The sequence below is a fragment of the Ranitomeya imitator genome, chromosome 4 (genome assembly GCF_032444005.1).
Source record: "Ranitomeya imitator isolate aRanImi1 chromosome 4, aRanImi1.pri, whole genome shotgun sequence".
In the NCBI taxonomy this organism is placed as follows: domain Eukaryota; kingdom Metazoa; phylum Chordata; class Amphibia; order Anura; family Dendrobatidae; genus Ranitomeya; species Ranitomeya imitator.
The window spans coordinates 665096014-665123126 of NC_091285.1; the positions used below are offsets into that span (position 1 = coordinate 665096014).

At 44.6% G+C, this 27113-nt stretch overlaps 1 protein-coding gene across 4 annotated transcripts in view; it reads right to left on the reverse strand.

The window, feature by feature from the left end:
- The window catches only part of LOC138677188 (potassium channel subfamily T member 2-like), a 389156-nt gene that overhangs the window by 60460 nt on the left and 301583 nt on the right, over nt 1–27113 (reverse strand). For all 4 annotated transcript variants that reach the window (XM_069767117.1, XM_069767116.1, XM_069767118.1 and 1 more), the window contains 4 exons: nt 12329–12564; nt 11942–12158; nt 9768–9873; nt 3029–3201 (listed from right to left, as the gene is read on the reverse strand). In XM_069767117.1, coding sequence (XP_069623218.1) covers nt 3029–3201; nt 9768–9873; nt 11942–12158; nt 12329–12564 — 732 coding nt within the window. The remainder of the gene's footprint in view (nt 1–3028; nt 3202–9767; nt 9874–11941; nt 12159–12328; nt 12565–27113) is intronic.

Sequence of the window (27113 nt, forward strand, 5' to 3'; positions counted from 1 at the left end):
GAAGAGGGTTTACGGAGCTGTGCAGCCACAGTGCAGCAGTTCCTGGAAAGAGACATTCAGAAAACCGAATATATTGCAGTGAACGTGCAGGAGAGCAAAGCATAGGAGAGGATACCAGGGGAAGTCCAGCCCGAGCAGGCTGCCTCCTTCTGAGAAGCAGAGACCGGTAGCCGGAACACCGAGGATCGTAAGGCCTTCCACAACTTACATCAGAGACCGGCAGGACAGCTGAACTCCACGTAACCTGTCCCCCTTAGTACCCAGGAGGCACGGTGACACCCTTAGAGGCTGGGGCGTGCTAGAGTCCCTATAAACCCCCTCAAGTCACCAGTCATACGAGTCGTGTCCTATCCTATATGGGGGACAGAAAGAACAATAGAACACCTGTGAGGATCTTACTTGAAGCCCTAGGCCTAGGATCTTTATCTGGAGGTATTTGTCACTGGGCGTGATGTGGAAGCCCACATGAAGGAGGGACACGCTGACAGGGACCTCTACCCCGGTGATCGCGTCACCTATACCAGGCACTGGGGAGATAAAGGGTGGAATTCTCTGCACATCCACAAGTGTGTACCGAAGGTCACCAAACTGCCAGCTCGTGACCTTGAACCACTCCAAGCAGCCCTGCCTAACTCACCAGCGTCTCCACCTGGCCAGGTGATAATCACCCCTACTTCTGATAGAGTACCCGTCACCCTGTGCTCAAGATCCACCCAAGTCACCATTTACCAAAAGTCAGTGAGTACTCAGACTCCTATTCGGAGCGTGGATGCACTCTATGTGGTACCCAGTAGCCGCCCACATCCGCAGGGGCTACCTTGGACAATGCCACAGCTAAAATAAAGTAAAGATTTGAAAATAACTGTACATAGTTAAAAGTTAACTCTTTGTTGCTACCGTTCAAAAGTTTAATAAACCTGACCAGGTTTATAATTTAAGGGGTCCCTCGTTTAAAGGGATCCTCTGTTTACAGAGTTTTATTGTGCTCCAAGAACATTTGGATCATGGATGGTGAATGATTCACAAACTGTTGTGTAAATAGTTTTCACCTTCTTAAAAATGCTTCCTACTGGTTTGACAAAGAAGCTTTGAAAAGATTGCTTCTAACATTACTGTGAAAGTTGCTTTGTTTTACAGAGACCTGAAGAAAAACCTGTTTGGCTCGGTAGGATTCCAGGTCTGGATTCACGCCTTGTAGCCCGCCCAAAACCAACGTTGGGGGTTAATGAGGGGTCCCTCGCATCGTTACTGCTGTTCTAAAGTTAATGATTGACTTGAGCATCAAATTGCACTACCTCAGAATTGAAAGACTTGAAAGTTGATTTGTTGCACTTTGTTGAACCAAAAGTTAGTTAGAAAAGTACATCATATGCCAGCTAGTAGTATATTAGTGAGTTAATATATTGAGTAAAAATAAAATTGAAACTTGTAGTTAGATAGTGTTGTGTGCAGAAAGTAGTGAAAATGTATGATGTTGCACTTTTGAACCAGATGTACTTGAGATAGCATATCCGTAGGGGTAGTATTCGTTGCCAGAAAAGTTTTGCACTTTGAATAAAGAAAATGTTTGTTTTGCACTTTGAAGCTTTAAGAGATAGTATACCCATAGCAGATAAAAGCATTTCATAGTTAGTTAGTTATTATACTGTTCTCTATTGTTAAAAGTACTTGCAACGTTCAAGTGTTCTCACCTCCCATAAAGGGAACCTCCAGTTCCATTTTTAATTAGTGCAAATTTGTTTTATAGGTTTATAGCATTTCAAAAATTGTATGTCTTTTGCTAAAACGTTGTTCTTCTTTTCCCAGACCGGGAGTACTGGATTTAACGGGGGGAGGGGCGGGAGTGTGGCGCCCCAGGGTCCTGGTCGTCACAGTAGCATCGCTTTCCTCACGGGGAAAGTGATGTTATGCTTGAAGGCAAGAAGAGATAACTGTAACCAGGTAACCACAAACATGCAACACATTCACACTCCAGGCCACCAGGGGGAGCTTTTGATCCTATTCACTAGGTGACCCCCCCATATATATGGCAGTCTGTAGGGAAAGCTGAGAACAGTTCTTGACAGGAAACAGACTGGATCAGTCTGAGGCAGAAGAGGGTTTACCGAGCTGTGTAGCCGCAGTGCGGCAGTTCCTGGAAAGAGACATTCAGAAAGCCAAATATATTGCAGTGAACATGCAGGAGAGCAAAGCATAGGAGAGGATACCAGGGGGAGACCAGCCCCGAGCAGGCTGCCTCCTTCTTAGGCGCAGAAACAGGTAGCCAGAACACCGAGGATCGTAAGGCCCTCCACGACTTACATCAGAGACCGGCAGGACAGCTGAACTCTACGTTACCTGTCCGCCTTAGTACCCAGGAGGCATGGTGACACCCTTAGAGGTTGGGGCGTGCTAGAGTCCCTATAAACCGCCTCAAGTCACCAGTCATACGGGTCATGTCCTATCCTATATGGGGAACAGAGAGAACAATAGAACACCTGTGAGGACCTTACTTGAAGCCCTAGGCAGTAAGGGACTACAACACCACGGCGCTAGAGGAAGGCTTTGATTTCCACCTGGGGAAGGGGACTCCTAACTTGCCTCCAAGCTGGCCGAACCCTGCCTGCCCTGTGATCTGGTGCCCTGGACTGTGGCTGCCTGAAGACTTCAGTAAACAAGGTAAAGAGACTGCAAACATGTGTCCTCATTCTTCATTGCACCACTTACCATCTTCCATTTACACACTGGGAGCCCTGGGGATATACTTCACCTGTGGGAAGTTATACAATCTAGCTGCCATAACATCACCCCAAAGGATCCCTTAAAGCAGTGTCGGTCCCCACTGACCGAATACCAAAGGTGGCATCACGAACATAAACTTTATTCCCTTTAAAGACCTTCCCTTTTTTTAAATGGGTGCCCAGGGCCACAGACCGGGTGTGCCACCGTGACATCCCCCTGTGAACTCAGGACCCGGTACTGAATACCCCACAGCCCAGGCGGGGCGACTCATATAATTCCCCTCAAGACTCCACGAGTTGATCCTTACGGGTTCTCCAGGAGGAGGACGATGGGACTCAGCTCCTTCTTGGCTCTGTAATATGCCCTCAGAGGAACTATGAAGTTATACAGCCCGTTGCCCGCTCTTTCCGCTGATACAATCACCAGGGCGTTCTTGAAGCCGTATGCCCTTGCGTCTTCATAGGGAAAATGGTGGCAGCTCTGTAAAGGGTTAAGAAGATTGGAGTGAAAAACCAAGGGAAGGTATGTAACAATGGGACATAGCACATAAACTAAAAGATGACCCCTGGAAACAACCTGAATAGGGAGCTGTAAAACTTTTTACTTTGAATGTCAGCATACTGTGGGAATGTCACGGGGTTACCGCGACAGAGAGGTTCCAGAGAACCTCAGCGCTTTGGGCCTCGTTCACACACAGTGAACAGAAGCTCTTCACCTGTATTCTGACCTGGCTGCTTTGTGCCAGCAGTGCAGGAGTTAGCCTTATTGCTGAGTTGCTGAGAGCTGGGTCTCTCTCAGCTGAAGTGGATTTTGTAATCTGATCCTCTATATAGACACAGTCCTGACTTCAGCTATTGTCAGTGATCAGTTCTACTGCCTGGCTTGGAGGTTGAAGGAGCGTAGTGTTGGTGTTGGAGGTTTATTTACAGAGATTGGTGTCTGCTGTTTTGGTTGCATGTTATACCTGTTTTCCTTCCTAGTTTTCTCCTTCTCTTCCCTTCTATGTGTACCCTCTGTGGTTGCGTGAGCATTTGGTGAGTTTGAGACTTTTAGTTACCTTGTCTGTATACCCTGTTATTTGTTGTATTATTACACTGGTGCAGTCCACCTCCTTTGGGGGGAGAGGGGGCCACTGATAGGGCCTGCACAGGAGACAGGGACACGCTGGCGGCTCAGGTCTCCTAACCATCATAGGTACCCCTGAGATAAGGGAAAGCCAGGGCCCCGTTATAGTGGTAGGGACAGGTGCGGGTCCCAGTACGCCGACCTGCGACTTTATCGCCGCTTACGGCGTGACAGGGAATTTTAAGATTTATTATACTGCTGGAGACTAGAAAGTACCCCGACTCACCCCAGGAAGAAGCGATTGCGAAACGCGCGTCGGGGTTCCTCTTGCCTGAGCAGCTCTACGATCCAGGTATCAGCAACATGTATTTCACAGCCTTCATGTGAATTCATATGAAAGCTTTATTCACAGCGCTTTCCAGCTGGCTATATGCCTTAATTTCCTATGCATCTGCACTTTAGTAAACCTCTTAATAATCTCTGTGAATCATTCATTGCTGCTCTCTCTCTCGTGGATCCACATTTACTTTGTTGCATATATTTTTAGCCATTTAGCACTCCAGCTTTAAAAGGATTTTCTTGGTACCCTAATATGAGTATTGTCCAACCACCAGGTTGCTAGATGTGATACATTTAATTTGTGGTAGCCTCCTTTGTATATGGTGTTTTTTGTAACATTAAATTATTTTACCAATTTCCATATTTTGTATCCCAGTATTTTGCACGTATGCACCAGCACTTCATTCTGTGCTTTTGATCACCATAGCCCAATATATATTATTAAGCCCACTGGTTGTTATATATATATATATATATATATATATATATATATATATATATATATATATATATAAATAATGTTTTTTTTAAAATTTGATGAATCAATAAAATATTTCTGATTTTACTTGGGTGTTTTTTTGTACCTTCCCTTTTATTTGGATACATGGAGACTAGAGAGGCAGGATTTCACCATGGATAACAACAGACAGGGGAGTTGGTATAAGGACAGTAAAGTGTGTATATTTTTATCCCACTTTGAATCATACTTTAGTGTGGGTAGTATAAGATTTATTGTACTGCTGGAAACTAGAAAGGCAGGATTACACAATGGATAACACCAGACGGGGGAGTGGGTATAAAGAGAGAAGCCTTAGCATTTGCCTCTCTAGGCCATTTCTTCATTTTTAGCACCATTAAACGTCTTCCTAGAGGGGGTACAGTTTTATCCCACCTTAAATTTCAGATTATTATGGGCAGTATGAGATTTATTATACAGTTGGAGACTAGAGAGGCAGGATTACATTATGGATTCCACAAGACAGGGGAGTCGATATAATGACAGAAGAATTTTAGGGAGTATAATTTTATCCCACTTTGAATTCTCGTTTAGTGTGGGCAGTATAAGACTTATTGTACTGCTGGAGACTAGAAAGGCAGGATTACACAATGTATAACTTCAGACAGCAGAGTGGATATACAGTGCATTGCGAAGTATTCGGCCCCCTGGAACTTTTCATCCTTTTCCCACATATCATGCTTCAAACATAAAAATACCAAATGTAAATTTTTGGTGAAGAATCAACAACAAGTGGAACACAGTTGTGAAGTTGAATGAAATTTATTGCTTATTTTAAATTTTTGTGGAAATTCAAAAACAGAAAAGTGGGGCGTGCAATATTATTCGGCCCCTTTACTTTCAGTGCAGCAAACTAACTCCAGAAGTTCATTGTGGATCTCTGAATGATCCAATGTTGTCCTAAATGCCTAACGATGATAAATATAATCCACCTGTGTGTAATCAAGTCTCCGTATAAATGCACCTGCTCTGTGATCGTCTCAGGGTTCTGTTTGAAGCACAGAGAGCATCATGAAGACCAAGGAACCCAACAGGCAGGTCCGTGATACTGTTGTGGAGAAGTTTAAGGCTATGTGCACACGTTGCAGATTATTTGCGGTTTTTTAGCGTTTTTGCTCTATAAAAACGCTATAAAACCGCAAATAATCTGCATACATTAAGCATCCCATCATTTATAATGGAATCCGCAATTTCTGTGCACATGATGTGCGTTTTTCCGCATGAAAAACGCATTGCGGAAAAATAATGAACCTGTTCGTTAATTTTGCGGTTTTTCGCGGATTTCCCACTGTCTAATGCATTGGGAAATGTCTGGGAAAAACTGCACAAAAAACGCGCAAAAACTGCGTCAAAACTGCACAAAAAACGCATGCGAATTTCATGCGGAAATCTGGCAGAAATGTCCGGATTTCCACAGGAATTTTCTGCATGAATTCCTGAACGTGTGCACATAGCCTAAAGCCGGATTTGGATGCAAAATGATTTCCAAAACTTTAAACATCCCAAGGAGCACTGTGCAAGCGATCATATTGAAATGGAAGGAGTATCATACCACTGCAAATCTACCAAGACCCGGCCGTCCCTCTAAACTTTCATCTCAAACAAGGAGAAGACTGATCAGAGATGCAGCCAAGAGGCCCATGATCACTCTGGATGAACTGCAGAGATCTACAGCTGAGGTGGGACAGTCTGTCCATAGGACAACAATCAGTTATACACTGCACAAATCTGGCCTTTATGGAAGAGTGGCAAGACGAAAGCCATTTCTCAAAGATATCCATAAAAAGTGTGGTTTAAAGTTTGCAACAAGCCACCTGGGGAACACACCAAACATGTGGAAGAAGGTGCTCTGGTCAGAAGAAACCAAAATCTAACTTTTTGGCAACAATGCCAAACGATATGTTTGGCGTAAAGGCAACACAGCGCATCACCCTGAACACACCATCCCCACTGTCAAACATGGTGGTGGTGTAACACCCCAGGTAACCGGTTGTTACAGTGATGTTGCCTTCCTCTCGGGGAGGGCGATGTCAGGCGTGGAGGCAAGGAGGATTCTCTTTACCAGGTAAGCACACACATGCAACACATTCTGAATCCAGGCCAGGAGGGGGAGTTCAGGACCCGAATTCAGGGGAGCTTCCTTAGATTTTATGTATCCTGGCCTGGAGAAGGAGCGAGTTAGTCTTCAGGAGGGAGAGATAGAGGAAGGACGTTTGGAACAGACAGAGAGGCCTAGCAGCCACATGGAGCTGCAGCCTCTGGGAAGAGAGAGAAACTGAAAGGTTGTTGCATGCAGTGGAGCCTTGAGGAAAGGAGTACAGGAGTGGAACAAGGCTCAGAGGGGAACTGTGACTGGGCACCCTCTGAGCCAGAGTGCAGAAACCGGGTACTGGGAGCCTGAGGCTTTTGTGGGACTCAGACACAGAGCAGAACCGGGGGGCACTAGACTACACGTTAACTGCCCACACCAAGCCTGAGGTACAGCAGTACCCTAAGAGCCCGGGTCATGGTACAGACAGAGTATTCTTTGGTTTTACTGTGCATTTTTTTGTGTGGTTTGCCTCCTGGTGGTGTGAACAGTGTCCCTACAGGCCTGTTCACTGAATGCACGGCTCATGTGTTTCTGTTTTAATCTATTGTTTTCTTGTTTCTACAAGACTTGGGAGGTTTCCACCCCTCCTTATGAGCCGTGCACATAAAAGCTGCTCTATACTGCGTGTCCATATTGGACATTACCTTTCTGAACCCTGCTTGGTATTGTACAGATGACCAGATTTTTAAATATATTAGATAGGGATTACATACATTAGTTAGGACTGCTCTAATACGGGTATACCTTGACGTTTGGTAGAGCGACTTAATATACATTTTTTTGCAAAAAAACGCATTAACCAAATACCCTGTGTTTTTCCATCTTTTTATTAGTTTACTGTTATTATTTTACTGTTATTTTTTTGCAACAGAGTATTTTGGGGTTTTACTGTGCCTTTGTTGTGTGGTTTGTTTTTGATTATGTATAACCCTCCCCACATGTAAAGCAACATAGAATAAATGGCGCTATAATAATAATAATAATAATAATAATAATAAAATAGGATTACACCACAGATAACACCCGACAGGGGCGTGTGTATAAACACCGAAGCCTTTGCATGAGTCTCCGTAGGCCAATTCTTCATTTTGAGTGGCATCTTCCTTGAAAGGGTATAGTTTTATTCCACTTTAAATCTCAGTATACTGTGGGCATTATAAGATCTATTATCCTGTGTGTCTAGTCTCCAGCAGTAGAACACCATTGATAACAGTTTCCGCGGCAAAGAGTATGAACACAGAAGATTTTGCAATCATCTCCTTAGGCTATTTCATTGGGTGGCATTTAATGCAATCTTGAGGGAATGTTAGGGTACCGTTACACTAAACGACTTACCAACGATCACGACCAGCGATACGACTTGGCCGTGATCGTTGGTAAGTCGTTGTGTGGTCGCTGAGGAGCTGTCACACAGACAGCTCTCTCCAGCGACCAACGATCAGGGGAACGACTTTGGCATCATTGAAACTGTCTTCAACGATGCCGAAGTCCCCGGGTAACCAGGGTAAACATCGGGTTACTAACACTCACATTCCGATGTCTGTCATTGCCCCGCCGTCAGCTTCCCGCACTGACTGTGTCAGCGCTGGTTGTAAAGCAGAGCACAGCGGTGACGTCACCGCTGTGCTCTGCTTTACGGCCGGCACTGACAGTCAGTGCAGGGAAGCTGACGGCGGGGGACGTGACAGACATCAGAATGTGAGTATGTACTGTTTTTTTTTTTTTTACTTTTACAATGGTAACCAGGGTAAATATCGGGTTACTAAGCGCGGCCCTGCACTTAGTAACCCGATATTTACCCTGGTTACAAGTGACGCCGATCCAGCGATGACAGCGGGTGATCAGCGACCAAAAAAAGGTCCTGATCATTCCTCAGCGACCAACGATCTCCCAGCAGGGGCCTGATCATTGGCCGCTGTCACACATAACGAGATCGTTAGCGGGATCGTTGCTACGTCACAAAAAGCGTGACGTTGCAACGATATCGTTAACGAAATCGTTATGTGTGAAGGAACCTTTAGGGTTGTGTGGGCAGTTTAAAATTTATTATAGTGCTGGAGACTAGATAGGCAGGGTTACACAATGGATAACAATAGACAGGGGAGTTGGTTTAAACACAGAAAACTTTGCATGCATCTCCTTAGACCATTTCCTAATTTCGGGTGGTATTTCATATCATCATCCTAGCATGACGCTGCCATAAAGTGCACACCTCCTGCTGTGCTGCCTACTGCAGTAAATCATACACAATAAAGTACAGTAAAGAATAATTCCCAACCTTAAATTGCTGTATACTTAAGGCCCATTTCACTCCAAAATTACCCAGGAAAACCTCTTTAATGTAAATCAGTGTGAATTTTTTCCATCTAAGGTAAATTATTTTGAACTGATAGAAATGTGCTGATATTACTACATTTCACTGGATGACCCAGATATCACTCAGTCTCTGTATTACACATCTCCTGCGCTCATAACGGGATCAGAACGAGATATTAAAGGCCTTTGAAAGGTCTCTAGAGATAGATCACAGGGCGCCATATTTGTTAATAAAGTGAATTACGTTTTCAACTCCTAAGCAAAACCAGAGAGAAGGATCACACTGAAACCATCAGGAAACCAAGGATGAGGCCATTAATGTAGAAAATCTTTTGAACCTTAAAAAAATATTCCAGATCCATCACTTTGTCCATGACACAGTGAGCTTTATATAATCCCCTTTCCATCAAGGCCAGTTTCGGTTTTGCTCTTTCATCTTTACCGTTTCTTCACTTAAGGGTCATACTTTTTCTATTTCTCCATTGACATAGCTGTACAGGAAGGTTATATTGTATTATTTTAGGTGACAAATTTTCATCATTTTCATTGTACTTTTTGGTGCCGGAGGTGCGACACCTGCTAAATGACAAATCTGACACTGGGTTTCTTCCATCACTTTTTCTATATACTGGACATAGACCATACTAGGCTGTGTATTATGACACAACTAGATCCACTGGGTGACCGACAATGATGGTAGACTAGCTTCAAGCATACCTTATCAAGACGCAAGCAGCAATATGGACTCTTCTGCTGGAGGAGATGGCACAAGGTGGGCGAACTGCCAATGTAAGGAGTATTGGATGGATAACCCTTCACCCAGCTAAGGAGAAACAGACAACGGCTTCAATGTTGTACTACAAATATTGTAGAAAATGCATAAAGTCTCAAATTTCACTTCAGCTGTATAAACAAGAATATAACTACTATAATACTGCCCCTATGTACAAGAATATAACTACTATAAAACTGCCCCCTATGTACAAGAATATAACTACTATAATACTGCTCCTATGTACAAGAATATAACTACTATAATACTGCCCCATGTACAAGAATATAACTACTATAATACTGCTCCCTATGTACAAGAATATAACTACTATAATACTGCTCCTATGTACAAGAATATAACTACTATAATACTGCTCCCTATGTACAAGAATATAACTACTATAATACTGCTCCTATGTACAAGATTATAACTACTATAATACTGCCCCTATGTACAAGAATATAACTACTATAATACTGCCCCTATGTACAAGAATATAACAACTATAATACTGCTCCCTATGTACAAGAATATAACTACTATAATACTGCTCCTATGTCCAAGAATATAACTACTATAATACTGCCCCTATGTACAAGAATATAACTACTATAATACTGCCCCTATGTACAAGAATATAACTACTATAATACTGCCCCTATGTACAAGAATATAACTACTATAATACTGCCCCTATGTACAAGAATATAACTACTATAATACTGCCCACTATGTACAAGAATATAACTACTATAATACTGCCTCTATGTACAAGAATATAACTACTATAATACTGCTCCTATGTGCAAGAATATAACTACTATAATACTGCCCCTATGTACAAGAATATAGCTACTATAATACTGCTCCTATATACAAGAATATAACTACTATAACACTGCCCCTATGTACAAGAATATAACTACTATAATACTGCCTCTGTATACCAGAATATAACTACTATAATACTGCCCCTATGTACAAGAATATAACTACTATAATACTGCTCCTATGTACAAGAATATAACTACTATAAAACTGCTCCTATGTACAAGAATATAACTACTATAATACTGCTCCTATGTACAAGAATATAACTACTATAATACTGCCTCTGTATACCAGAATATAACTACTATAATACTGCCCCTATGTACAAGAATATAACTACTATAATACTGCCTCTGTATACCAGAATATAACTACTATAATACTGCCCCCCTATGTACAGAATATAACTACTATAATACTGCTCCCTATGTACAGGAATATAACTACTATAATACTACTCCTATGTACAAGAATATAACTACTATAATATTACCCCCTATGTACAAGAATATAACTACTATAATACTGCCTCTGTATACCAGAATATAACTACTATAATACTGCCCCCCATGTACAGAATATAGCTACTATAATACTGCCCCCCTATGTACAAGAATATAACTACTATAATACTGCCTCTGTATACCAGAATATAACTACTATAATACTGCCCCCCTATGTACAAGAATATAACTACTATAATACTGCCTCTGTATACCAGAATATAACTACTATAATACTGCCCCCCTATGTACAGAATATAACTACTATAATACTGCTCCCTATGTACAGGAATATAACTACTATAATACTGCTCCTATGTTCAAGAATATAATTACTATAATACTGCTCCTATGTTCAAGAATATAACTACTATAATACTGCTCCCTATGTACAGGAATATAACTACTATAATACTGCTCCTATGTGCAAGAATATAACTACTATAATACTGCTCCCTATGTACAGGAATATAACTACTATAATACTGCTCCTATGTGCAAGAATATAACTACTATAATACTGCTCCCTATGTACAGGAATATAACTACTATAATACTGCTCCTATGTGCAAGAATATAACTACTATAATATTACCCCCTATGTACAAGAATATAACTACTATAATACTGCCTCTGTATACAAGAATATAACTACTATAATACTGCTCCTATATACCAGAATATAGGTGGCATACATTGCCTTCTTTTTAAAACATGGTTAACTCTGTTGTACAAAACTGAAATAATATGTCATATATGTAGTAATCATTTGCATGGCATACTCATTAAAGGAGCCTAATTCATCATCTGACTGACTGATTTCATCCTCGGACTGGTCACTCAGGAGGTCAAAAGTTGTGTTTGTGTCACCATCAATGAGGTCGGGCACAGGATCGATGCTGTGCTTCCTTCTATGGCTGGAGACTGCGGGTGGGCTTAGCATATTACTATCTGTATTCTCTGGGCTTCTTGACCCCTGTAGATCAATTGCAACTGTACCTGGATGGAGACAAAAAAAACAATGAAGTCTGGGTATAGGGCTGCCAAGTGCTTTCTGTCCAAGCCACCATGGCCAATGGCGCCCCCTTCAGTGGTAACAGATGAAGTTCATCAAGTTTCACAAAATTTTGGTTGGTCGTGGACGTCCAATTTCGCTCATGCACTCTTACCCATGCTGGCTATAATACTGTGCACTGGGAGTCTGGTCAGGCCGTGGTAGGCAGATTTAGGCACCCCCGATCTCTGCATGTTTTCCTGTTCCTTAAAGCTGAAGGCTGAGTTTTCCTCCTTAGATATGTTAATGTAGAAACAAGTATCGGATGAGGACATTATATGGCTGGGCCCGGGATTCAGGAGAATGTTGGATTTATCTTCCCGGCAGACTCCAATGAGGCAAACACCGTATCTAAACATATCAATACAAGAAAGACACAAGGTCCATATGAGACAGTGACATGTTGGCGGCATTAGATGCTACCGTCACAGACAAAAGACACTAATAGGGTTGCATCCTTCCATGAAACACTGATCCCACTGATCAACTCCACATACGGGGTAATATTATAGTGCAGGGGTGTCAAACCGCATTCCTTGAGGGCTGCAAACAGGTCATGTTTTCAGGATTTCCTTGTACTGCACAGGTGATAATTTAATCACCAACTCATTATTTGTGTAGGTGATTAAATTATCCCCTGTGCAGTACAAGGAAATCCTGAAAACATGACCTGTTTTGTTATGGACCTGGTGGTTAAGAGCACCCGGAACGACCTGATGGTTAAACTCACACAGGACAAGCTCTGGGAAGTGGGAACTCTGCTGACCGCAACCCCTAATCCTATCACACAACTAGAAATAGCCGTGGAGCATACCTAACACGACCTAGACGCCTCTTCACAGCCTAAGAGCTAACTAGCCCTAAAGATAGAAAATAAAGCCTACCTTGCCTCAGAGAAATTCCCCAAAGGAAAAGGCAGCCCCCCACATATATTGACTGCGAGTTAAGATGAAAGTCACAAACACAGAGATGAAACAGGTTTCAGCAAAGGGAGGCCAGACTTACTAAACAGACTGAGGATAGAAAAGGTATCTTTGCGGTCAGCACAAAAAACTACAAAAAACCACGCAGAGTGTGCAAAAAGACCTCCGCACCGACTCACGGTGCGGAGGTGCCACTCTGCATCCCAGAGCTTCCAGCTAGCAAGACAAAATCATGATAGCCAACTGGACAAGGAAACAATGAACAAATAATTAACTAGCAGGGACTTAGCTGCTGCTGGAGTAGACAGGTCACCAGAAAGATCCAAGAGCGAACTGAACCAGTACAAGAACATTGACAGCTGGCATGGAGTAACGATCTGAGTGGAGTTAAATAGAACAGCCAGCCAAAGAATAAACTACGTCACCTGTGGAAGGAACCTCAGAAGCAGCAGCTCCACTCACAGCCACCAGAGGGAGTCCATGGACAGAACTCGCCGAAGTACCATTCATGACCACAGGAGGGAGTTCGAAAACAGAATTCACAACAGTACCCCCCCCCCTTGAGGAGGGGTCACCGAACCCTCACCAGAGCCCCCAGGCCGATCAGGACGAGCCAAATGAAAGGCACGAACTAGATCGGCAGCATGAACATCAGAGGCAAAAACCCAGGAATTATCTTCCTGACCATAACCCTTCCACTTGACCAGGTACTGGAGTTTCCGTCTCGAAATACGAGAATCCAAAATCTTCTCCACCACATACTCCAACTCCCCCTCGACCAACACCGGGGCAGGAGGATCAACGGAGGGAACCATAGGCGCCACGTATCTCCGCAATAACGACCTATGGAACACATTATGGATGGCAAAAGAAGCTGGAAGGTCCAAACGAAATGACACAGGATTAAGAACTTCAGAAATCTTATATGGCCCAATGAAACGAGGCTTAAACTTAGGAGAGGAAACCTTCATAGGAACATGACGAGATGACAACCAAACCAAATCCCCAACATAAAGTCGGGGACCAACACAGCGCCGGCAGTTAGCGAAACGTTGAGCCTTCTCCTGGGACAATGTCAAATTGTCCACCACATGAGTCCAAATCTGCTGCAACCTGTCCACCACCGTATCCACACCAGGACAGTCCGAAGGCTCAACCTGCCCTGAAGAGAAACAAGGATGGAAACCAGAATTACAGAAAAAAGGCGAAATCAAAGTAGCCGAGCTGGCCCGATTATTTAGGGCGAACTCAGCCAAAGGCAAGAAGGACACCCAATCATCCTGATCAGCAGAAACAAAGCATCTCAGATATGTCTCCAAAGTCTGATTAGTTCGTTCGGTTTGGCCATTTGTCTGAGGATGGAAAGGCGAAGAAAAAGACAAATCAATGCCCATCTTAGCACAAAAGGACCGCCAAAACCTCGAAACAAACAGAACCTCTGTCCGAGACGATGTTCTCCGGAATGCCATGCAAACGAACCACATGCTGGAAAAACAATGGCACCAAATCAGAGGATGAAGGCAATTTAGACAAGGGTACCAAATGGACCATCTTAGAGAAGCGATCACAAACCACCCAAATGACCGACATCCTTTGAGAGACAGGGAGATCTGAAATAAAATCCATGGAAATAAGCGTCCATGGCCTCTTCGGGACCGGCAAGGGCAAAAGCAACCCACTGGCACGAGAACAGCAAGGCTTAGCCCGAGCACAAATCCCACAGGACTGCACAAATGAATGCACATCCCGTGACAAAGAAGGCCACCAAAAGGATCTAGCCACCAAATCTCTGGTACCAAAGATTCCAGGATGACCAGCCAACACCGAACAATGAACCTCAGAGATAACTCTACTAGTCCATCTATCAGGGACAAACAGTTTCTCCGCTGGACAACGGTCAGGTCTATCGGCCTGAAACTTCTGCAGCACGCGCCGCAAATCAGGGGAGATGGCAGACAAAATTACCCCCTCTTTGAGAATACCCGCCGGCTCAGGAACACCCGGAGAGTCAGGCACAAAACTCCTTGACAGGGCATCAGCCTTCACATTCTTAGAGCCCGGAAGGTACGAAACCACAAAATCAAAACGGGAGAAAAACAGCGACCATCGAGCCTGTCTAGGATTCAACCGTTTGGCAGACTCGAGATAAGTCAAATTCTTGTGATCCGTCAAGACCACCACGCGATGCTTGGCTCCTTCAAGCCAATGTCGCCACTCCTCGAATGCCCACTTCATGGCCAACAACTCTCGATTGCCAACATCATAATTGCGCTCAGCAGGCGAGAATTTTCTAGAAAAGAAGGCACATGGTTTCATCACCGAGCCATCAGAACTTCTTTGCGACAAAACAGCCCCTGCTCCAATCTCAGAAGCATCAACCTCGACCTGAAACGGGAGCAAAACATCTGGCTGGCACAACACAGGGGCAGATGAAAAACGACGCTTCAACTCCTGAAAAGCCTCTACAGCCGCCGAGGACCAATTGACCACATCAGCACCTTTCTTGGTCAAATCAGTCAATGGTTTAACAACACTAGAAAAATTAGCGATGAAGCGAGGGTAAAAATTAGCAAAGCCCTGGAACTTCTGCAGGCTCTTCACAGATGTTGGCTGAGTCCAATCATAAATGGCCTGAACTTTAACAGGGTCCATCTCGATAGTAGAAGGGGAAAAAATGAAACCCAAAAATGAAACCTTCTGAACCCCAAAGAGACATTTCGACCCCTTCACAAACAAGGAATTCGCACGAAGGACCTGGAACACCATTCTGACCTGCTTCACATGAGACTCCCAATCATCCGAAAAGACCAAAATATCATCCAAATATACAATCATGAATCTATCCTGGTACTCTCGGAAGATGTCATGCATAAAGGACTGAAACACAGATGGAGCATTAGAAAGCCCGAATGGCATAACCAGGTACTCAAAATGGCCCTCGGGCGTATTAAATGCTGTTTTCCATTCATCGCCCTGTTTAATTCGCACAAGATTATACGCCCCTTGAAGATCTATCTTGGTGAACCAACTAGCCCCCTTAATCCGAGCAAACAAATCAGACAGCAGCGGCAAAGGGTACTGAAATTTGACTGTGATCTTATTAAGAAGGCGGTAATCAATACAAGGTCTCAAAGAGCCATCCTTCTTGGCCACAAAAAAGAACCCTGCTCCCAACGGTGATGACGACGGGCGAATATGACCTTTCTCCAAGGATTCCTTTATATAACTCCGCATAGCAGCGTGCTCTGGCACAGATAAATTAAACAGTCGGCCCTTAGGAAACTTACTACCGGGAATCAAATTAATAGCACAATCGCAATCCCTATGAGGAGGTAAGGCACCGGATTTGGGCTCTTCAAATACATCCCGGTAATCTGACAAAAACTCAGGGACTTCAGAAGGAGTGGAAGGCGAAATTGACAGCAATGGAACATCACCATGTACCCCCTGACAACCCCAGCCGGACACAGAAAATAGATTTCCAATCCAATACTGGATTATGGACCTGTAGCCATGGCAACCCCAAAACGACCACATCATGCAGATTATGCAACACCAAAAAGCGAATATCCTCCTGATGTGCAGGAGCCATGCACATGGTCAATTGAGTCCAGTATTGAGGCTTATTCTTGGCCAAAGGCGTAGCATCAATTCCTCTCAATGGAATAGGATACTGCAAGGGCTCCAAGAAAAAACCACAGCGCCTGGCAAACTCCAAGTCCATCAAATTCAGGGCAGCGCCTGAATCCACAAATGCCATAACAGAATAGGACGACAGAGAGCAAATCAGAGTAACGGACAAAAGAAATTTAGACTGTACCGTACCAATGGTGGCAGACCTAGCGAACCGCTTAGCGCGCTTAGGACAATCGGAGATAGCATGAGTGGATTCACCACAGTAAAAACACAGCCCATTCCGACGTCTGTGTTCTTGCCGTTCCGCTCTGGTCAAAGTCCTATCACATTGCATAGGCTCAGGCCTATGCTCAGAGAATACCGCCAAATGGTGCACAGCTTTGCGCTCACGCAAGCGCCGATCGATCTGAATGGCCAAGGACATAGACTCATTCAGACCAGCAGGCGTGGGAAATCCCACCATGACATCCTTAAGGGCTTCAGAAAGACCCTTTCTGAAAATTGCCGCCAGGGCACATTCATTCCACTGAGTAAGCACAGACCACTTTCTAAACTTCTGACAGTACACCTCCGCTTCATCCTGATCCTGACACAAAGCCAGCAAGATTTTCTCTGCCTGATCCACTGAATTTGGTTCATCATAAAGCAATCCAAGCGCCAGAAAAAACGCATCAACATCACGCAATGCAGGATCTCCTGGCACAAGGGAAAATGCCCAGTCTTGAGGGTCACCACGCAACAAAGAAATAATGATTTTTACCTGTTGAACGGGGTCACCAGAGGAGCGGGGTTTCAAAGCAAGAAACAGTTTACAATTATTTTTAAAATTCAAGAACTTAGATCTATCCCCAGAAAACAAATCAGGAATTGGAATTCTAGGCTCTAACATCGGATTCTGAACCACAAAATCTTGAATGTTTTGTACCCTTGCAGTGAGATGATCCACACAAGAGGACAAACCCTGAATGTCCATATCTACACCTGTGTTCTGAACCATCCAGAGGTTAAGGGGAAAAGAAAGACAAAAAACACTGCAGAGAAAAAAAAATGGTCTCAGAACTTCTCTTATCCCTCTATTGAGATGCATTAATACTTTTGGCCAGCTGTACTGTTATGGACCTGGTGGTTAAGAGCACCCGGAACGACCTGATGGTTAAACTCACACAGGACAAGCTCTGGGAAGTGGGAACTCTGCTGACCGCAACCCCTAATCCTATCACACAACTAGAAATAGCCGTGGAGCATACCTAACACGACCTAGACGCCTCTTCACAGCCCAAGAGCTAACTAGCCCTAAAGATAGAAAATAAAGCCTACCTTGCCTCAGAGAAATTCCCCAAAGGAAAAGGCAGCCCCCCACATATATTGACTGTGAGTTAAGATGAAAGTCACAAACACAGAGATGAAACAGGTTTCAGCAAAGGGAGGCCAGACTTACTAAACAGACTGAGGATAGAAAAGGTATCTTTGCGGTCAGCACAAAAAACTTCAAAAAACCACGCAGAGTGTGCAAAAAGACCTCCGCACCGACTCACGGTGCGGAGGTGCCACTCTGCATCCCAGAGCTTCCAGCTAGCAAGACAAAATCATGATAGCCAACTGGACAAGGAAACAATGAACAAATAATTAACTAGCAGGGACTTAGCTTCTGCTGGAGTAGACAGGTCACCAGAAAGATCCAAGAGCGAACTGAACCAGTACAAGAACATTGACAGCTGGCATGGAGTAACGATCTGAGTGGAGTTAAATAGAACAGCCAGCCAAAGAATAAACTACGTCACCTGTGGAAGGAACCTCAGAAGCAGCAGCTCCACTCACAGCCACCAGAGGGAGTCCATGGACAGAACTCGCCGAAGTACCATTCATGACCACAGGAGGGAGTTCGAAAACAGAATTCACAACAGTACCCCCCCCCCTTGAGGAGGGGTCACCGAACCCTCACCAGAGCCCCCAGGCCGATCAGGACGAGCCAAATGAAAGGCACGAACTAGATCGGCAGCATGAACATCAGAGGCAAAAACCCAGGAATTATCTTCCTGACCATAACCCTTCCACTTGACCAGGTACTGGAGTTTCCGTCTCGAAATACGAGAATCCAAAATCTTCTCCACCACATACTCCAACTCCCCCTCGACCAACACCGGGGCAGGAGGATCAACGGAGGGAACCATAGGCGCCACGTATCTCCGCAATAACGACCTATGGAACACATTATGGATGGCAAAAGAAGCTGGAAGGTCCAAACGAAATGACACAGGATTAAGAACTTCAGAAATCTTATATGGCCCAATGAAACGAGGCTTAAACTTAGGAGAGGAAACCTTCATAGGAACATGACGAGATGACAACCAAACCAAATCCCCAACATAAAGTCGGGGACCAACACAGCGCCGGCGGTTAGCGAAACGTTGAGCCTTCTCCTGGGACAATGTCAAATTGTCCACCACATGAGTCCAAATCTGCTGCAACCTGTCCACCACCGTATCCACACCAGGACAGTCCGAAGGCTCAACCTGCCCTGAAGAGAAACAAGGATGGAAACCAGAATTACAGAAAAAAGGCAAAATCAAAGTAGCCGAGCTGGCCCGATTATTTAGGGCGAACTCAGCCAAAGGCAAGAAGGACACCCAATCATCCTGATCAGCAGAAACAAAGCATCTCAGATATGTCTCCAAAGTCTGATTAGTTCGTTCGGTTTGGCCATTTGTCTGAGGATGGAAAGGCGAAGAAAAAGACAAATCAATGCCCATCTTAGCACAAAAGGACCGCCAAAACCTCGAAACAAACAGAACCTCTGTCCGAGACGATGTTCTCCTGAATGCCATGCAAACGAACCACATGCTGGAAAATCAATGGCACCAAATCAGAGGATGAAGGCAATTTAGACAAGGGTACCAAATGGACCATCTTAGAGAAGCGATCACAAACCACCCAAATGACCGACATCCTTTGAGAGACAGGGAGATCTGAAATAAAATCCATGGAAATAAGCGTCCAGGGCCTCTTCGGGACCGGCAAGGGCAAAAGCAACCCACTGGCACGAGAACAGCAAGGCTTAGCCCGAGCACAAATCCCACAGGACTGCACAAATGAACGCACATCCCGTGACAAAGAAGACCACCAAAAGGATCTAGCCACCAAATCTCTGGTACCAAAGATTCCAGGATGACCAGCCAACACCGAACAATGAACCTCAGAGATAACTCTACTAGTCCATCTATCAGGGACAAACAGTTTCTCCGCTGGACAACGGTCAGGTCTATCAGCCTGAAACTTCTGCAGCACGCGCCGCAAATCAGGGGAGATGGCAGACAAAATTACCCCCTCTTTGAGAATACCCGCCGGCTCAGGAACACCCGGAGAGTCAGGCACAAAACTCCTTGACAGGGCATCAGCCTTCACATTCTTAGAGCCCGGAAGGTACGAAACCACAAAATCAAAACGGGAGAAAAACAGCGACCATCGAGCCTGTCTAGGATTTAACCGTTTGGCAGACTCGAGATAAGTCAAATTCTTGTGATCCGTCAAGACCACCACGCGATGCTTGGCTCCTTCAAGCCAATGTCGCCACTCCTCGAATGCCCACTTCATGGCCAACAACTCTCGATTGCCAACATCATAATTGCGCTCAGCAGGCGAGAATTTTCTAGAAAAGAAGGCACATGGTTTCATCACCGAGCCATCAGAACTTCTTTGCGACAAAACAGCCCCTGCTCCAATCTCAGAAGCATCAACCTCGACCTGAAACGGGAGCAAAACATCTGGCTGGCACAACACAGGGGCAGAAGAAAAATGACGCTTCAACTCCTGAAAAGCCTCTACAGCCGCCGAGGACCAATTGACCACATCAGCACCTTTCTTGGTCAAATCAGTCAATGGTTTAACAACACTAGAAAAATTAGCGATGAAGCGAGGGTAAAAATTAGCAAAGCCCTGGAACTTCTGCAGGCTCTTCACAGATGTTGGCTGAGTCCAATCATAAATGGCCTGAACTTTAACAGGGTCCATCTCGATAGTAGAAGGGGAAAAAATGAAACCCAAAAATGAAACCTTCTGAACCCCAAAGAGACATTTCGACCCCTTCACAAACAAGGAATTCGCACGAAGGACCTGGAACACCATTCTGACCTGCTTCACATGAGACTCCCAATCATCCGAAAAGACCAAAATATCATCCAAATATACAATCATGAATCTATCCTGGTACTCTCGGAAGATGTCATGCATAAAGGACTGAAACACAGATGGAGCATTAGAAAGCCCGAATGGCATAACCAGGTACTCAAAATGGCCCTCGGGCGTATTAAATGCTGTTTTCCATTCATCGCCCTGTTTAATTCGCACAAGATTATACGCCCCTTGAAGATCTATCTTGGTGAACCAACTAGCCCCCTTAATCCGAGCAAACAAATCAGACAGCAGCGGCAAAGGGTACTGAAATTTGACTGTGATCTTATTAAGAAGGCGGTAATCAATACAAGGTCTCAAAGAGCCATCCTTCTTGGCCACAAAAAAGAACCCTGCTCCCAACGGTGATGACGACGGGCGAATATGACCTTTCTCCAAGGATTCCTTTATATAACTCCGCATAGCGGCGTGCTCTGGCACAGATAAATTAAACAGTCGGCCCTTAGGAAACTTACTACCGGGAATCAAATTAATAGCACAATCGCAATCCCTATGAGGAGGTAGGGCACTGGATTTGGGCTCTTCAAATACATCCCGGTAATCTGACAAAAACTCAGGGACTTCAGAAGGAGTGGAAGGCGAAATTGACAGCAATGGAACATCACCATGTACCCCCTGACAACCCCAGCCGGACACAGACATAGATTTCCAATCCAATACTGGATTATGGACCTGTAGCCATGGCAACCCCAAAACGACCACATCATGCAGATTATGCAACACCAAAAAGCGAATATCCTCCTGATGTGCAGGAGCCATGCACATGGTCAATTGAGTCCAGTATTGAGGCTTATTCTTGGCCAAAGGCGTAGCATCAATTCCTCTCAATGGAATAGGATACTGCAAGGGCTCCAAGAAAAAACCACAGCGCCTGGCAAACTCCAAGTCCATCAAATTCAGGGCAGCGCCTGAATCCACAAATGCCATAACAGAATAGGACGACAGAGAGCAAATCAGAGTAACGGACAAAAGAAATTTAGACTGTACCGTACCAATGGTGGCAGACCTAGCGAACCGCTTAGCGCGCTTAGGACAATCGGAGATAGCATGAGTGGATTCACCACAGTAAAAACACAGCCCATTCCGACGTCTGTGTTCTTGCCGTTCCGCTCTGGTCAAAGTCCTATCACATTGCATAGGCTCAGGCCTATGCTCAGAGAATACCGCCAAATGGTGCACAGCTTTGCGCTCACGCAAGCGCCGATCGATCTGAATGGCCAAGGACATAGACTCATTCAGACCAGCAGGCGTGGGAAATCCCACCATGACATCCTTAAGGGCTTCAGAAAGACCCTTTCTGAAAATTGCCGCCAGGGCACATTCATTCCACTGAGTAAGCACAGACCACTTTCTAAACTTCTGACAGTACACCTCCGCTTCATCCTGATCCTGACACAAAGCCAGCAAGATTTTCTCTGCCTGATCCACTGAATTTGGTTCATCATAAAGCAATCCAAGCGCCAGAAAAAACGCATCAACATCACGCAATGCAGGATCTCCTGGCGCAAGGGAAAATGCCCAGTCTTGAGGGTCACCACGCAACAAAGAAATAATGATTTTTACCTGTTGAACGGGGTCACCAGAGGAGCGGGGTTTCAAAGCAAGAAACAGTTTACAATTTTTTTTGAAATTCAAGAACTTAGATCTATCCCCAGAAAACAAATCAGGAATTGGAATTCTAGGCTCTAACATCGGATTCTGAACCACAAAATCTTGAATGTTTTGTACCCTTGCAGTGAGATGATCCACACAAGAGGACAAACCCTGAATGTCCATATCTACACCTGTGTTCTGAACCATCCAGATGTTAAGGGGAAAAGAAAGACAAAAACACTGCAGAGAAAAAAAAATGGTCTCAGAACTTCTCTTATCCCTCTATTGAGATGCATTAATACTTTTGGCCAGCTGTACTGTTATGGACCTGGTGGTTAAGAGCACCCGGAACGACCTGATGGTTAAACTCACACAGGACAAGCTCTGGGAAGTGGGAACTCTGCTGACCGCAACCCCTAATCCTATCACACAACTAGAAATAGCCGTGGAGCATACCTAACACGACCTAGACGCCTCTTCACAGCCCAAGAGCTAACTAGCCCTAAAGATAGAAAATAAAGCCTACCCTGCCTCAGAGAAATTCCCCAAAGGAAAAGGCAGCCCCCCACATATATTGACTGTGAGTTAAGATGAAAGTCACAAACACAGAGATGAAACAGGTTTCAGCAAAGGGAGGCCAGACTTACTAAACAGACTGAGGATAGAAAAGGTATCTTTGCGGTCAGCACAAAAAACTTCAAAAAACCACGCAGAGTGTGCAAAAAGACCTCCGCACCGACTCACGGTGCGGAGGTGCCACTCTGCATCCCAGAGCTTCCAGCTAGCAAGACAAAATCATGATAGCCAACTGGACAAGGAAACAATGAACAAATAATTAACTAGCAGGGACTTAGCTTCTGCTGGAGTAGACAGGTCACCAGAAAGATCCAAGAGCGAACTGAACCAGTACAAGAACATTGACAGCTGGCATGGAGTAATGATCTGAGTGGAGTTAAATAGAACAGCCAGCCAAAGAATAAACTACGTCACCTGTGGAAGGAACCTCAGAAGCAGCAGCTCCACTCACAGCCACCAGAGGGAGTCCATGGACAGAACTCGCCGAAGTACCATTCATGACCACAGGAGGGAGTTCGAAAACAGAATTCACAACACTGTTTGCAGCCCTCGAGGAATGCAGTTTGACAGCCCTGTTATAGTGCACAAAAATTTTGAGACTTTTGCCTTTTTCACGTCAGATTCCACAAAATGGTCTAATTCATGATGAGTTGTGGTGTTCCTTAATAGTTCACTGCTCGTCGCCTAAGTTACCGGCCATCAATGTAGTCTATCAGAGGTGGACGGTCTCCTAGGCAAGGAATGCAACACTTACAAGTTCTTTGCTACAGAACTTGCAAGTGCGGCCCAAATGCTGGCCGGATCACTAGTGGTCCTGTACTCCTCCAATGCTGCAGAGGGAAAGTTATCTCTGCTTGTAGCATGAGAGGGCGAACAGTTTGAGCCAGAGACGTAGTTCGTACTATCAATCATCGTAAGCGCACTGCATCCCGACAAGCAGATTAACTTTTTTGCCAGAGCATGCTGTTAAGGGTAATGATAACAGGTGGAATGAAATGGGTCTGAATGTCTGATCCTTTACATTACTAACTCTCGGAAGGTAGCAATTTTTCTTGAAGACTCAGCTTGTAGGACAAAATGTAAGAGCTCCTCTCCAGAATAAGAAAGCTTTCTCTAGTGCCACTTAAATCAATGCCAAACCCTTAAGGTATAATCCAAACCGTAGATACTCGTCTATGGACAGCTGTTTTTGGGTTGCTTCTCCTTGGCAGTACCATGAAGGTTCTGGTTGGGCATTAAACAAGCCATTTGTATGGGGTCTTCAAAGGTTCCAATTTTCCTTGTGAAGATCTTGCTAGTTGTTATGCATGTCCCAGATCCGTGCTCTGCTCCTTAGACCTCTGTCCGCTGAACTTTCTTGTGCTCCACGTCAAGTTATGAGAGTAGTCCAGAGTGTTTTGGGCCTATATAAGGCCTCCCAAGACACATACCTATGTCTCGGTATTAAGATTTTGTAGTAAGACTTAAGTGCTTCCAAGACTGAGCTGCTGCCTGTCCTTGGCCTCCTGAACATGTCCCACATTCCTTGTGCCTGTTCGTGGTCTCCCGGACATCTGCCTGAAGTTTCCATTATTTTTGTTGTCTTTCCATGCTCTCCTGGACATCTCCTGCCTGCGGTTTACAACATTCTAACTGTCTGTCTGTGGTCACCTGGATGTCTCCTGCCTGTCTACAGTTTTCACTATTCCTTCTGCCTCTCAGTGGTCTCCTGGATGTCTCCTGCCTGCGGGCAGTTTCCAGCATTCCCACTGCCTGTCCGGAGTCTCATTTACGTTTACCACTTGCCTGCGGTTTCCAGCATCCCAGTTGACTGTCCGTGGTCCCCTGGTCGTCTCCTGCCTGTCTGCGGTTTCCACTATTCCTGCTGTTTGTCAGTGGTCTACTGGATGTTTCCTGCCTGCGGGCAGTTTCAATCATTCCCACAATCTGTCCAGGGTCTCATGTACTTTTACCGCTTGCCTGTGGTTTTCAGCATCCCAGTTGACTGTCGGTGATCCCCTGGTCGTCTCTTGTCGACCTGCGGTTTACAGTCCCTCAGCTATCTGTGTCTAACGTCTCTGCTGCACTGTCGCCAATGGCACATGCGCCAACATGGACTTTCGGCTTGGAGGATTCAATTCACCTGGTGAGCGTAACACTAGTAGAAGGCAAAGTGCGTTCTGCAAAATAGTATGCAAAATGGCTTCAATCAAGCTTTGGTGTCTCCAGTTTGTCTTATAACCCAAGTTATATTTCAAGTTGCTAACTACCTGCCTGTTCTGCCCGCTGCCGGCTCAGAGCGCTCCCAGACCTCTCCTGCGAACGATTATGCTTCTTTATGTCAATAGAGCAGCTCTTCCTCTACTGCTTGATGCTGATGTCATGCTGATTGACAGCTAGCTCCCCACTGCCTAGCTGCAGGGAGCCAGCTGTCAATCAACATGACGTTGGCAGTCACAACCCAGAGTCTCTCAAAAGCTGCATGCTGTGGGAAACTGTTTTTCTTTGAGATCCATAAATCCAACAGCAAGATGATCATATCACGCAGAGCCAATGATGAATCAATATTCCGGAAAAAAAAGCATAATTTACGAACTAGTTTCAGGATCTGATATTAAAATGATTTTGTGCAGTTTCTCTGGTACAGTTAAAGTGGGTGAAGGGTGCGGAGAACATTGTGATAAATTCTACTTTGGGTATTACTAGGTTTTCGACACACGCTTTTTCCTGTTCAGAACATTATAAACGATCGCCGCAGGCTGGAAATCATAATTAAAGCAAAAATCAGCGGGTGAATAAGTGCACTTTATTTGCATGTTAACATAAGCAGGAGAAGAAAATGTACTGGGTATTGTATTGTGAAATTATGAGAAGACTCCCGTTAGAGCAGCGCTCGTTTCCGGTGAGTAGGTGGCTCTGCTTTTAGACTTTACCGTGGTACCTGGTGTCCAAACCCTCACTGAGCTTTTGTGGCTACAAAAGAATAAACCGTTCAAGTCGTTATATATAAAGTTTGTCTCGCGTCAACGAAGAACTGTGCATTTATATATAGAAACATGGTATACAACAAAAAAAGAAGAAATCTTTAATAGGTATTTAAAGGGGGCGTCCTTTATGTATACGTTTTTTTTTTCTAGAAATTCCCTTCAAATATTGAATGGTCATAGGTTTTCCTGATGCTTATCCCAGTGATCAGCTGTAGGGAAACTTGACTGCAAGTATTCAATTTCCCTGCAGCACCCCCAGAGGAGAAATGAAGTATTACACACACAAAAAAAGTCTGGGTTTTTGGTTAGTGTATCAATTTTTACTCAGAGTTTCGTCTGAGTTTCATCAGTTTTTCACGGATAAAAAAAAAATAATAGATGGAGGTTTCTTAAGCTTCCCCATGAAACAATAGGTGAAAAAATGGGTAGCACAAGGAAGGCATAGGAGTGCTGTTCACTTTTACGGATCCATCTTGCTGTCATGATCCAGTCCGGGATTTGTTTCTGATTATTCTCTCCCCGGGATGGTCATGCGGGGGTTAATCTTCTTTGCCTCATTTTGGGAACTGTCTGGCTATTTCAGTCCGCCCCTTCATATAATGATGCCCCCCACACAGTGTGATGACCACGCATAATGGCCCTTCTACTGCTGTGGTCTCAGAATACTGATCTGGCTAATGCAAAAATTTGTAACAGGACCTCCACCCACCATGGTCCTTTTATGGTGCTTGTGTCTTCTTCTGTGGCAAGGAGATCTCTGAGGCCTGGACGCTCATACGGCTCAACAAGGGTTAGGGGCAAGTGACGTCCCCTCACCAATACTTATATATGCCCTGGTGATTGCAAAGAGTGTCACCCAACTAAGAACATAGCAACTTAATAGATTGGCTCCCCCTTCTGGGTTGGTCAAGGATTTCCTAGGGTGAGGAACCTAATGGGAACACACCCACCCTAGTCCAGTGTCCTTAATTACCCCCTATTCAAACAAGTTATAGAAAACACCTCCAAGACTGCGATC